The following is a 13,215-nucleotide window of genomic DNA, read 5'->3' as shown; positions in this document are numbered from 1 at the left end:
CCTTGGACTGATCCTTGAGGAATCCCAACAGTAAGGGGAAGATGAGAGGAGGAGGAACCAGCAAAAGATACATTAAAGGAGCTGTCAGAGAGATTGGAGGAGAACCAGGAAAGAACGGTGTCCTTGAGGCCAATGGAGCAGAGCATAGTGAGGAGGAGCTGATGATCCACAGTGTTGAATGCTGCAGAGAGATCCAAGAGAATTGGCATGGAGTAATGGCCATTTGATTTAGCTGTTAGTAGATCATTAGACACCTTAGTAAGGGCAGTTTCAGTAGAGTGTAAAGAGCGGAAACCGAATTGGAGAGGGTCGAGAAGAGAGTTATCAAAGAGATAGCGGATAAGACGGGAGTGGACCAGGCGTTCCAGGAGTTTAGAGATGAAGGGAAGATTAGAGACCGGTCTATAGTTAGCGGCACTGTTTTGGTCGAGGGATGGTTTTTTTAAGTAGTGGATGTATGATGGCATGCTTAAATGAGCAGGGTAAGATACCCCGAAGAGAGAGAGGTTAAATATTTTAGTTAGGTGAGGGGTGACAGCAGGGGAAAGGGACTGGAGTAGATGTGACGGAAATGGGTCACTGGTGCAAGTGGTTGGGCGAGAAGATGCAAGGAGCCTGCTTACTTCTTCTTCTGTGACTGGTTCAAAATCAGAGAGTGAGCTAGATGCAGTGGGGGAGGGAGGACAGTGCATGGTATGAGGGGATTGGGAAATAATCTCCTGTCGGATCTGGTCAATTTTTTCTTTGAAGTAATTGGCCAGATCGTCAGCTCGAAGCTCCGTGGTTGGGGCCTGTACTCTTGGGTTGAGTGGAGAATGAAAAGTGTCAGAGATGTTTAGGGTTATTGGACAGTGAGGTGATGAGGGTGTTGAAATAGGTTTGTTTTGAGAGGTGAAGGGCAGTGTTGTATGTTCTATGCATAAACTTATAATGGATGAAATCTTCATCTAGATTGGATTTTCTCCACAGACATTCGGCGCACCTGGAGCACCGCTGCAGGAAACGTGTTTGCAGGGTGTGCCAGGGTTGTCGCCATCTGTGTAGTGGTGTTCTATTTATAGGAGGTGCAAATTCATCAGGGCACTTTGAAGTGTTTCATTGTAATGCTTCAATGCAGAATCAGGACATGAGAGGGAGGAGATGGGGGCCAATGAAGACTGCAAGTTCTTCATAAGTTTCTGGGTGTTAATGGCCTGTATGTTTCTATAAGTTTGGACAGTGGGGGTGACCTGAGCGGACTGGCAGTTCTTGATAGAAAATGAAAGAAGGTTGTGGTCAGAGAGCGGGAAAGGGGAGTTTGCAAAATCATCCACTGCACAAAGCCGAGAGAAGACCAAGTCGAGGGAGTTTCCATCTTCATGTGTTGAGGAATTAGTAAGCTGCGAAAGGCCAAACGAGGAGGTTAGAGATAAAAGGTGAGTAGCAGATGGGGAGAAGGGAAGAGCAATGGGGATGTTGAAATTGCCCATGATGAGGATAGGGATGTCACAGGAGAGAAAATGTGGAAGCCAAGTTGCAAAATGATCCAGGAACTGATGGGAGTGGCCGGGAGGACGATACACCTCCGCCACTCACATGGAGAAGGGGGTGTAGAGTCTGACGGCATGGACCTCAAAAGAAGGGAAGACAAGTGAGAGTAGTTGAGGGATAACCTGAAAGGTACATTTTGGTGATAGGAGCAGACCAACGCCTCCACCTGCTCTATTGTCTGATCTTGGGGTATGAGAGAAGTGTAGTCCACCATATGAAAGAGCAGCAGCAGCGGTAGTGTCTGACTGCTGGATCCAGGTTTCAGTAAGAGCCAGAAGGTTAAGAGAATTAGAAAGGAAAAAGTCATGGATGAAGGAGAGTTGGTTACACACTGAGCGAGAATTCCAAAAGGCACAATAGAGAGATGGCATGCAGGGAATATTAATAAGATTAGAGGGGTTTCTGAGTGTAGCAGTTGGGGGGGTTTGACTTTCTTTAACATGGGGGACCAGGGTTGGGAGCAATGTCTCCTGCGACTAGGAGAAGGAGGATAGAAAGCGTGAGCAGATGGTTAAGTGATTTGTGAGAGCGTCTCTGATGTTGAATGGTGGGACTGAATGGATCTGTGCTGTGTAGCAATGTGAAAAGAGCGTGAGTGCTATACATAGGAGAGGAAAGGAGTGAGGGGCCAATATGGATGGAGTGTAGCGAGTTAATGCCAGGGCGGTGGATGTGTGTGAATGCAGAGGCCAGGATATAAATTACACAAATGCATATGGTATATATTTGTTGTAATCCAAATGTACAGGGAATAGATGTATATAAATGTCTTACCTGTCTCCTGCCCTGTTTAACTGCCATGTTATAACTGCCTCATACTTTGATTAAATGTACTTCGATTAAATGTGCATAAATGCCCCTAATTGAGAAATCCTGTTTGTCCTGCACCCCCTACCACTAATAGAGAAAGCCTGTGAGTCCTGCTCCCCACCACCATTAATAGACAGAGCATGTGAGTCCTGCTTTCCATGACTACACACTGATGACGCTGTCAATCATCAGAATGTGGGTGGATGAAATAATATAAAAGTTATGGCATAGAAAATAGAATGTTCTTTTTTGTTCTGTAAGTGTCTGGGTACAATTTCCATGCTAACATCCTCATGTGGTTCTTTCATACAGAATCCACACCTCGAGAGAGAAGGCAAGAAAGAGGACGGTCCCAGGAACGAAAGCAGCAGCCTCCATCTTCATCGGAGAAACAGCGCTTTTACTCCTGTGACAGATACGGCAGCCGTGATTCAGGTCACCCACGTCATTCGGATTACAGTCGAGCCCCATCGCCCAGTTCTGGACAAGAACACTCAACACACAGACAGGTGAGCTCAAACAGCCGAGAGCTTTGTCAAGACTATATGGCAAGCAGCCAAGGAGCCATGTACATATACAAAGGGGGTGTTCTGTGAAGATAAATTACCACCTATCCATTCCACACCAATACTTATCACTTATCCACACTGATCTGCAGAAATGGAAGGGAATGAAGGGAAAGGCAGATTGGAAGTCGATTGTAATAGGGCTACCAATCAGTGCGAGTTCCAACAGTCAGACAACCACCTATCAATAGGTGATAACTTTTCTCCACTGGACAACCCTTTTAAAAATTTATCAAAAAAATCTGTCAGGCGATTCATGCTGACCACACCATGGGCTGCATGAATCAGAAACAGGCTCCCACATTGCTGGCATCCATGTTTTACTTGGAGAAGCAGCATTGAAAGTTATCCCAGGGCAGAGCTCTGTCTCGTCAGTGCCTTTGACTATACGACCTTGGTGTTTTATGTGTTTGTGCTAGCCACATGTCTTTATGGGGCATGTGTCGTCCAAATGTGTCTATACACAGGTTTATATCATTGCACGTGTGCACATATGTGTATCTGTGTTGTTATTATATGATGGCTTAAGCTTTGGTAGTATCAAGGCCAAAATATATTAACAATGGCTCACTAAATCATTCTGCACTCACCCCAACGCTCTGTGCACGCAGCATCTGAGGCATCCATTGGGAGTATGTGTCCCTATGGCTCATAGCGTTCCAGTGTAAAAAATAAAATAAAATGTAAAAAAATACATTTTTATTGCAGTAACCCTCTGTATAAAAGAGCGTACTGCCCTGCAATTTTTAATGAGAGCTAAAAATAAAAAAAAACACATATCTGCCCAAAAGGGCATAGAGTATACAGTACTGGAGCTACTATGCATACATTTAAAGGATCAGGCACAAATTTTGTCAGGGCCTGTATCATGCCTAAAAGAGTGTAATATGCACACTGTTGGGATTCTGTGCTACTTTCCAGTTTGTAAAGTGTCAGTCGCTATCTTTTCTCACTTTTGAAATTATTAGGAATCAGCATGATACTATAGAATTCCTGTAAGAATTTAAGCCCAGAAAACTCTTTTAAGAGAGTTATCTTGCACCTCTCACTACTGAATCGCGGGCTAAGAGCTGCTACTAACATTGCGCCGACAGTCACTTGACAGGTCCTGTGCGCTGCTGACAGATATCGTGCATGCGTCCGGTTCTAAATAATATGACACGTGCACGATACATGCCAATACCTGGAAAGTGGTAATCGACGCTACATCAGCAGCTCCCACTGTGTAAGTAAGAGGTGCCTTATAACCCTTTTAACATTCAAGCTGGGAGCTCCTTTGAGAGCCTAACTTACTCCTCTATAACTAGGATTGGACACTCTGGTACTTTATTGAGCCCCTTGGACCCTGGCCACTTATCAGTAGGGTAGGAGAGATCATAAAGCAGTCACAGGTGACAGACAGCAGTGACCTTTGCTCTTGTGTTTAAACCACACCACTTAACTTTATTGGCACTTGTAGTGCTACCCCTGGATCAGTAAATTGGCCTATCTATGCCAATCATTGGTGCAAGCTCACAGGATACTGCCAGCTCATATATAATACAGTACAGTAATTGCAAATGTCAAAGCAAAACAACCATGCACATCATATGTACTGTATATATGGTGTAGCATAAAGGGTGGGTTGTACACCAGTCTTCACACTTCTGAACTTATCACCCTTCATTGGGGAGCTATGGTCTCATCTCCTACTAAAATATGAATTTAATATCTGGCCATATGGATAATGCGTGTCACTATATGGATCCAGGATACAAGACCTCACCTGAAAATTACCACTGTTCACAAGGAAGTGCAGTACAGATGATTAATGTGTATGTAGTGAGAGAGAAGGTTATAATAGAGAATCAAGGTTTGCTCACAGTGTAGGTATGACCCGTGATACATGTCGTCTTCTAAAGCTGTTGGCTCAGGATTGTGTCTTTTTCATCACTAAATTCTCTTTTTCTCTTTTTTTCACACCATTACCTCTTTATTTTTCCAAATTGGCGTCTCCGTCCACCTTTTGGCCTCCTTGTGCTTTGTGTGGTTCATCATGGCTCATTGCCTTTGTTTTACCAATTTATTTCCCTTCTGGTGCCATTTACTCCATGTATCTATACGACGGTTAATCTCAATCAATGTCCTCGTCCATTGTTTATTTGGCGTTTTCTTGACTTGTCATTTTTTGTGTTGTGCTGCCATCATGTGTTTCTGTGCTGTTTTGATGTGCTTTCTCACCCTTTCACTCTAGGGCAGCGGTTCGGCCAATGGGAGTCCACGTTTGACCAGCTCCGGTGCTAGCACCCCATGCCGGGCAGTCCGGAGACAGCTACCCCAGACTCCTCTTACTCCCCGGCCCAGTGTAACCTACCGGACAGCTCTTTCCTCCCCTGTGCACTTTGGAGGACCAAGTTACTCTCCTGGAAGACTCAGCCGGGGCTTATCAGAGCACAACACCTTGCTGTACAGCGACTCTCCAAGCCCCTCTGCTTGCACAGTCACACGTATCGGTTCTGACCCTTACCTAGGGCCAAGACCAGATTCAGACAGTTACTGTGCTATGCCAGAGGACACATTAACCTTTGAGGAGGCATTGGCTAGCAACTCTGGACGTTCCTCTCGGACTTCCTACGTGTCCTCCCTTACTTCCCATTCCCACCAGCTCTGCAGGGTTCCCAATGGCTATCACTACGCCTTAGGGCTCAGTACAGGGTCTGGTTTAGCTCCCAGAGTACGAAGCTACTACCATGAAGCAGATGAGGATGACTGGTGCTAGCAAAGGGACTCAAGACATGTTCCCATGCGCGTCCCCGCTTCCAAGGAAAGCCAAAGTGAGAGAAGCCCGGGAGCTGGAGTTGGGCCACTTGTTTGAGTAACTACTGATGAGTTTTATCATCAGCTGGCGGATCGCTGTGACATCAGAGCACATCGCTGGAGAGCAGAGGCAGCCATCTTAGAGAACCTTAAGAAAAAAAAAACATGGATACACAGGAACAAATTTAAGGAAGAAACGAGGAACGAGCAGTAACTCCAGAGCAGGTCTCCGTTACAACTTGCTTTGGCATTGTAATTTTGAGTCTTCCTTTTGGGGAGCGTTAAAATGCCTATTTCTTAGTAAATCGGAAGATGAAAAGTATGAGGAAACGGGAAAGAATGAAGGATAAAGATGTATATGAGGAGTAGGACCACAGAGTATTGAGGTTGCCTTTTTTTATTTATATAGGCTTAAAAGGAGACAGGAGAGTGATTGTCCCGCCCTTCACCTTCCTGCGCCATTCTCCAAGAGTTCATGGGAAGTTACAGCTCACTTGCTCAACATCTCATCCTCCAACTTTTTTCCCCATTCTCACAAGTTTACTGCTCCACTTGAGTGGAGGACATATGAGCTACTCCCAAATTTCCATCAGCAGCTATGACCCAATACAGCTTATGGTTTTGTTCTTCTTTGTACACCTCTACTTCTTTTGCTTTCTACACCAGTGGTGATCCCACAGTAGACTTTTTTTTTTAAGAATTGGTTATTTCAAGCATGACATGTGTAGCAGAAAAAAAGCATCGTTGGTTGGTCGAGGAGTCCACTCAAGATGATAATGCTGTAACGTCATACTCTGGCTCAATGGCATGCCAAATCTAATGAGGAACCCACCAAGGTTCAACATATGTCTACAAATAACAGTAGTCTACATTTTATGGCAATTTTGCGATGCCGGAGTGACCGTTACCTTGACTGCTAGGAAACGAACGTTCAGAAACCCATTTGAGAAGTTTGTGTTTTTGTATGTCTGTGTGTATGCTACCGATGAAATGTTTTGGTTTTTTTTAACCAGTGTAAGTGGCGTCCCCATCGCATCACGCTAACAAGTTGGGGAACTCCATTGGCACCTATCTGTTCACTGTCCTGAATCTCACCAGTAAGCCTTTCCTATCCTCAGCATAGCCTAGATTATGGTAATGCACAGGTCTGAGCATGCATGTTATTGGTTAGTGTGTGTTACTTTGCACATGATTTGGTCAACGAAGTTGCACTATTGTGTGTTCTTAACAATTTTATTCCTTTTTCTTTTAAAAAAAATGTATTTAAAAAGTTGTAACAGGGAGCCAATTAAGAGACACTCGTTCCCAAAGTCTTCATATCTGTCTATATCATATACAGTCTGCGAAAATGGTCATGTTTTGCACTGAGCAATCCCCTCTCATGCAGGAGTCTCTATTTCCTTACCATTTTCTATCTTAATAGCACCCAGTGCTACAGATGATTGTATGACTTGTCTGCAGAAGAAGCGCAGCTGTGCCGGCTGGGCATTTTTTAATCTTTTTTGTTTTTCCTGTGCCATACAATGTTATAAGGCAATGTGTTCTTTGTCCTAGTGCCAAATGCATTGCATTGCGTAGAGCTGCAGGCGACACTGTGCCAATCATTCAGTGCCCAGTGAACCACAATCATCGAGCTTGTCCTATGGCAATAAGGCACTCTGTGAGTCCAGGATAGATGCTGATAGCGCTATGTGGCCTTTTTATATTCACATGTAGCATATGATCCAAATGGAAAGCACAACATGAGATATGAGATATACAGAGGGCACGACATGGGGGTTACATTGTATTTATTCTGTGCATATAATATATCACATTAGTAATCTATTTTAAAGGGCAAAGCTGATTTTCCAAAGACATTTCCAGGCATGATATGAACGTCAGCGAGAGGGATTTTAGGATTTCATACCTGGTAGAGCGTAGATAAGGGGACCACAGGAAGTCTCGCTTTACTGCAAGGGGACCACCACAGGATGTCTCACATTACTACAAGGGGACCACAGGAAGTCTTGCTTTACTGAAAGAGCACCACGGGACGTCTTGCTTTACTGTAAGGGGACTGCAGGAAGTCTTGCTTTACTGCATCAAGTTTTAAAGAGACATTAATGTACACAGGCCTTTCAGACTTACAGGTTCCCCAACAAGTTCTACAATATATTTTTGCAGGTTTTTAGTTGTTCTGGATTGTTTTTTTTGGATGTTATATATATGTGTCACCTCGTGAAAAGTATATAGATTTACATCTACTAGATTAAATGTCTAGCACAATATATACTACAGAAGTCAGACGGGTTAGCTAGAGCGATGATACGCTATAGAGCAGATATAGAGGGCCGATCACCGTTTACCATGCGATATTTGCAAAAGTCGCACTGTACGTCATTTCACTGCTAAGTGCCTGCATTTTATGGATATTTGTCTTGTGAAAAGGGTGACTTTTTTTATTCCATCTCATTGTATAAGGACATCCTCTTTTCTCCCCATTGTTTTTTCAGATGGCCTAGTACACAAAAAACGTGTACAGTATCTATACCAATGATCATTCTCTAATTTGGTGGTCTTTAGCTGTTGCAGAACTTTAACTATAAGCATGATGGGCTTCCCAACCTAACGATCAATTGTGATTGTCTGGGAACCTGGCACCAAGTGATTAATATCCCTGCAGCACCCCCAGAGTCGCATCACACAGATGTGTAATAAGAGTTCTAGTTTGGTAGCAGCTGGAGAACCACAGGTTGGAGAATACTGCTTTAGATGTTTAGTGACTCCATCTATTGTGGTCATACCTAATATAGAGTTTTCTGTTTGGACAAACGCTTTCTGATGCAACGGGCCCCCAGATAAGTTGATAGGTTGCTCCACTGCCTAGAACTGTAAGGAAAGTGTGTATGTTCCTGTAGCGCCCCAGAGGTAAACTTAAACATTATGCATTAAGGATTTAAATCAATGGTCTGTCAATGTTTCACATAGGCAGGTCCTCCAAGCCAGAGCATCTTGAATGAACTGTAACATGCTAGGTTTTCTAATTTAGACAATCCCTTTAAGATGCAGATTCATCAAAAATTAGCACACATCAAAGGAATTGTGTACAGACAAGCAAATAAACTGTGGCCCCAATAGACCTTTGTTAATTGTCCAGGCATGAAGCCGGGAGTGGGTTCTCTCCTTCACATTGCATCACTTATAGACTCGTATATGTGTCCGGTCCTATAAACTACGCACTAGTATAAAGTTTTTATCACTGTAACAAGTTTTTCAGGGGTCGCTGGACTTCCATCTTTTTCTCTTGCAGCTCTGTTTTTTTTCAGCGCTGGAGATCAGATATTTCTATTAAACGTATATTTGTATTTTATCTATATTATGGGGGGACGGCAGAAACACATCAGAAACGTGTCACCTGGTCTCTTTTTTGGAAAAGCTAAGATGTAACGGTGTTTCAGAAAATTACCCCAGCATTTCATTCTCAACATATCTGCATGACTGTAAAAACTCATTTAACCTGGAAAGGGCTTGTGGCATCAATTGCAAAAATTGCAAATTGTTGTCTATTATACAGGATTAATAATTGCAGTGTTTGATATTAGAATGAAGGATTATTTTTTTGTAATATAGAGATGAGGATAGATGTATATATAAATATATATACTAGAGACTATGCTGTTTTCCGCCTGCGTCAACCCCAACCCTTCCCCACTGCTCAGCCCGATAGCATATAAAGAAAAGAAGGTCACCCTCGTCATGGTGCCATCTGCGACAGGAGGTCCTGGGGATTGTTGACTTAGCCCAACTTCCCACCTTCTTGCAAGCTGACAATGCAGTTCCTCCGTACAGGGGAGTCCTGTCTTGGTCTTGCAGCCCAATAGCAAAGGGGATGGTACAACCAGGGCTGGGCCGCCTCTCTCCACAGGCCCCATAGTAAGTGAATGGGCTGGTGCCTCAGTACATGCACCAAGGGTTGGGTTATTACATCATTTGAACGATGTTTGACCACAATATAATGTTGATCAGCGCAGGACAGAAAACACAGTATACACCAATCTCACCATTCGTACATACACGTATAAAGTTTTGATAGGTGTCACTTTCAGTTTTGCGATTGGGGGTTGGTGGGAGCCAACCCTGTACTATTGACAGATCCAAAGCTCCCATTATAAAAGATGGTGCCTCTGCATGCGGAAAAAAAGAAGGGCATTTCTCCCCACTGGGCTATGCAAGAATCGAATCAGCAGATGCCAAGAAATTGACCTTTTCATCCAACGATAAAGGCTTTGTTTGTTGGAATTTACCATTTCAAGGCTTATGGATAAATGCGACCAAATCTTTTGTATGTTTTTTTTTCTTCTTTTTGTTCCCTACAACAAAGATTAAACAGGCACAACTTTAACTTTTTCAAAAAATATATAAATAATATTAAAAAGACTTGACATGAACAAAAAAGAAAAGCATTTTGCGCTTGCAGCATGAAAATGTCACTCAACCTGTGAGGAATTGGGAAGTTATTGTTTTATATGCTGGAATATACTGCCTTTGCCTTCATCCATATACTGACACACCTGGTCCATACTTTTAATTTTGGGCTGTAAAATGTGTTTTTTTAGAGCTGTATGTGAGGCATTGAGCATGATGGGGGTTAATATGACTTGTTTAGGCTGTGCTTAGACATAGCTGTCAACTTAGTCTGTGATATGATGGCGAAGGACTTTGGGGTTGGGTGGGGGAAGGGTTCAAGGAGATCAGTGATTGATAATGGGTTATTCAGGTGACTCACCCCTTGGGTCGAAGCACAGTTATATCTCACAATGCACGCACTTTAGTAAGTCTATGTGTTGCAGAACCTCTTTCTTTTTTAATATCACATCCGACTCGAAACCGATTGGCATACTTGTTGGTGACGTATACAATACGCTATATAACAAAAAAATTGCCAGCATATTTCACCAACCTCCCTTATCGTTGCATCCAAAATTATTTTACGCTTTCTTGGAGGTCTTTAAAATTTCAATTTAAGCTGGCAGCTATGTATGGAAGCACACTGACAAGAATACATCCAGTAGGGGTAATTCATTGAGTTGCAGATCAAGGGAGCATTTTGAAAAAAAAAATAAAAAATTTGGTAGCCCAAATTCATTGCCCTTTTGTGTATTAGCGGCTTCTATGGTCTCTGATATCTTTGACTGAATGTATACGTCTACATGGATGGAAAGATGTAGGGTCCTCCAGGGCAAGGAAACTTATTTTTGATCAGAGTCTTCTCCTTTAGATCTCATGGAGCTGTCGGCAGCACCATCAGCGGGCAAAGGCTCTTGGATCCACAATTTTAGGAGATGTTTGAGGCCATCTAATTTGAGTTTACGTTGTTCAGTATCTCCTGTTTGCTGTAAAGTAATCATCCGCTTTGCAGAACTTACTGTAAGATTTTTTTAAAAACTTTTTCTTTAAAGGACGGGAGAGTTGGAGACAGGTTTACACTGATTCCTCTATTGCCCTACAGATGATCAAATATTGTACTGTTATGGTGTTTGTATGTAAGTTAGACTAATTTGTAGTGGGATAAACCAGCATCTAGGTGGGCAACGACCCCCTTTCTGCTGGAAATGGCTGGCGCTGTTGTCTTTTCGTTGACTCTGGCATGTCGTCAGCCATACTAGACAATGCACCTCACTCCAAAACAGGACTAACTTTGTGAGCTGTTGCCACTTATAAAAAAAATAATAAAAATATCCTCCACTTTAATTGTTTGCATCCCAAACCAGATTGAACTGGCCGTACCTTGCATAAATTAATGTTTGCATGTAAACTATATACATATTAAATTATATATAAAAAAAAAAGCAACGGAAAAAAAAACAAAACAAAAAAAAAAACATTACTTGCATGGAAAATGCTAAACATCTCTTCGTACTCTTTTTGATACGATGTACTCATCTGTTGTTTATTTTTATTTATATTTGATAATAATTGGGGGTTTGTTGCAAAAAAAATTTCTATGAAAGAAAAAAAACAAAAAAAACAAACGTTTTGAAAATTTGACACAAATTTTTTCCCTTCAACACATCTAGAAGTTGAATAGTCTGTTGTCTGCATCATAACTAATCAGCCCAGACACCAGATTGTGACATCGATTCTACAATTACCAATTTTGTAAGAAACAAAAAAGTCCTTGAACTTAAATAAAACTTGGCAAATAACTAAGAAGTGTGGCGTCTTGTTTTAGGCATTGTTTTGTCTCTTCTTTGTAAATTTGGGTTTACATGTTGTCCGTGTTCTATCTGATGGATTTCCACTTAAACAAGAAATTTCTCCTTCCTATTCAGACTTAAATTTTTTCCATAGGTGGCAGTGTTAGCTGCGTTCTTCTCCACAGTGGAAAGATTTATAGGAAGCCGTTTTGATACACAGCATATTTTTAGTTTTTCTCACCCATTGCAGGAAAGGGCTTGAAAGTTTGACTACTTTTGCTCAGGAATGAGTCAATTCCATTCCCCCACCTCTCTTAGCAACTCATATAAAGCACATTACTGAGCAGGGGATGATAGTGACTAGCATGTTCCTCTGGCAGTGAAATAAAAATAAGTACATTTCATTATTGTGAACACCACTGTGCACCATTCCAGCACCCATGCTAAAATTGTGCAACACTTTGTGGAACAGTATTGGGCACCGTGCGGAGTGCCATTCCTGCACCCTTGCAAAACTTATGAAACACTTTGGGGCACAGCATTGGGCATCATCACAGCGCCATTCCAGCACTCATGCTAAACTTACAGAACATTTGAGGCGCTGCTTTGAGTGCCATCACAGCGCCATTCCAGCACTCATGCCAAACTTATGAAACACTTTGGGGCACAGCATTGGGCACCATCACAGCACCATTACCTCACCCATGTTAAAATTATGGAACACTTTGGGGCACAGCATTGGGCACCATCACAGCACCATTCCAGCACTCATGCTAAATTTATGGAACACTTTAGGGCACAGCATTGGGGCACCATCACAGGGCCATTACCTCACCCATGCTAAACTTATGGAACACTTTAGAACACAGCATTGGGTACCAGAACAGCACCATTACCTCACCCATGGTAAACTTATGGAACACTTTGGGGCACAGCATTGGGGCACCATCACAGGGCCATTACCTCATCCATGCTAAACTTATGGAACACTTTAGAACACAGCATTGGGTACAAGAACAGCACCATTACCTCACCCATGCTAAACTTATGGAACACTTTGGGGCACAGCATTGGGGCACCATCACAGGGCCATTACCTCATCCATGCTAAACTTATGGAACACTTTAGGACACAGCATTGGGTACCAGTACAGCGCCATTACCTCACCCATGCTAAACTTACAGAACACTTTGAGGCACAGCATTGGACACCATCACAGCACCATTACCTCACCCATGCTAAACTTATGAAACACTTTGGGGCTCAGCATTGGGAACCATCAAAGCGTCATTACCTCACCCATGCTAAACTTATGGAACACTTTGGGGCACAGC

General features: G+C 42.7%; 1 protein-coding gene and 1 long non-coding RNA gene across 2 annotated transcripts in view; one reads left to right on the top strand and one right to left on the bottom strand.

Moving 5' to 3' along the window:
• Positions 1–11,897, top strand: part of CACNA1B (calcium voltage-gated channel subunit alpha1 B) — a 443,201-nt gene extending 431,304 nt beyond the window's left edge. Inside the window, exons 45-46 of the mRNA XM_073541186.1 lie at positions 2,653–2,849; positions 5,140–11,897. Of these exons, the coding sequence (XP_073397287.1) occupies positions 2,653–2,849; positions 5,140–5,664 (722 nt within the window). The 3' untranslated portion in view covers positions 5,665–11,897. The remainder of the gene's footprint in view (positions 1–2,652; positions 2,850–5,139) is intronic.
• LOC141046643 (uncharacterized) overlaps positions 1–13,215 on the bottom strand; it is a 108,981-nt gene that overhangs the window by 19,627 nt on the left and 76,139 nt on the right. The gene's annotated exons all lie outside the window — the stretch shown is intronic.

This window comes from Dendrobates tinctorius, unplaced genomic scaffold (genome assembly GCF_039654945.1).
Source record: "Dendrobates tinctorius isolate UK_male_01 unplaced genomic scaffold, ASM3965494v1 ptg000120l, whole genome shotgun sequence".
In the NCBI taxonomy this organism is placed as follows: domain Eukaryota; kingdom Metazoa; phylum Chordata; class Amphibia; order Anura; family Dendrobatidae; genus Dendrobates; species Dendrobates tinctorius.
This window is presented reverse-complemented; position numbering and strand designations above follow the sequence as displayed.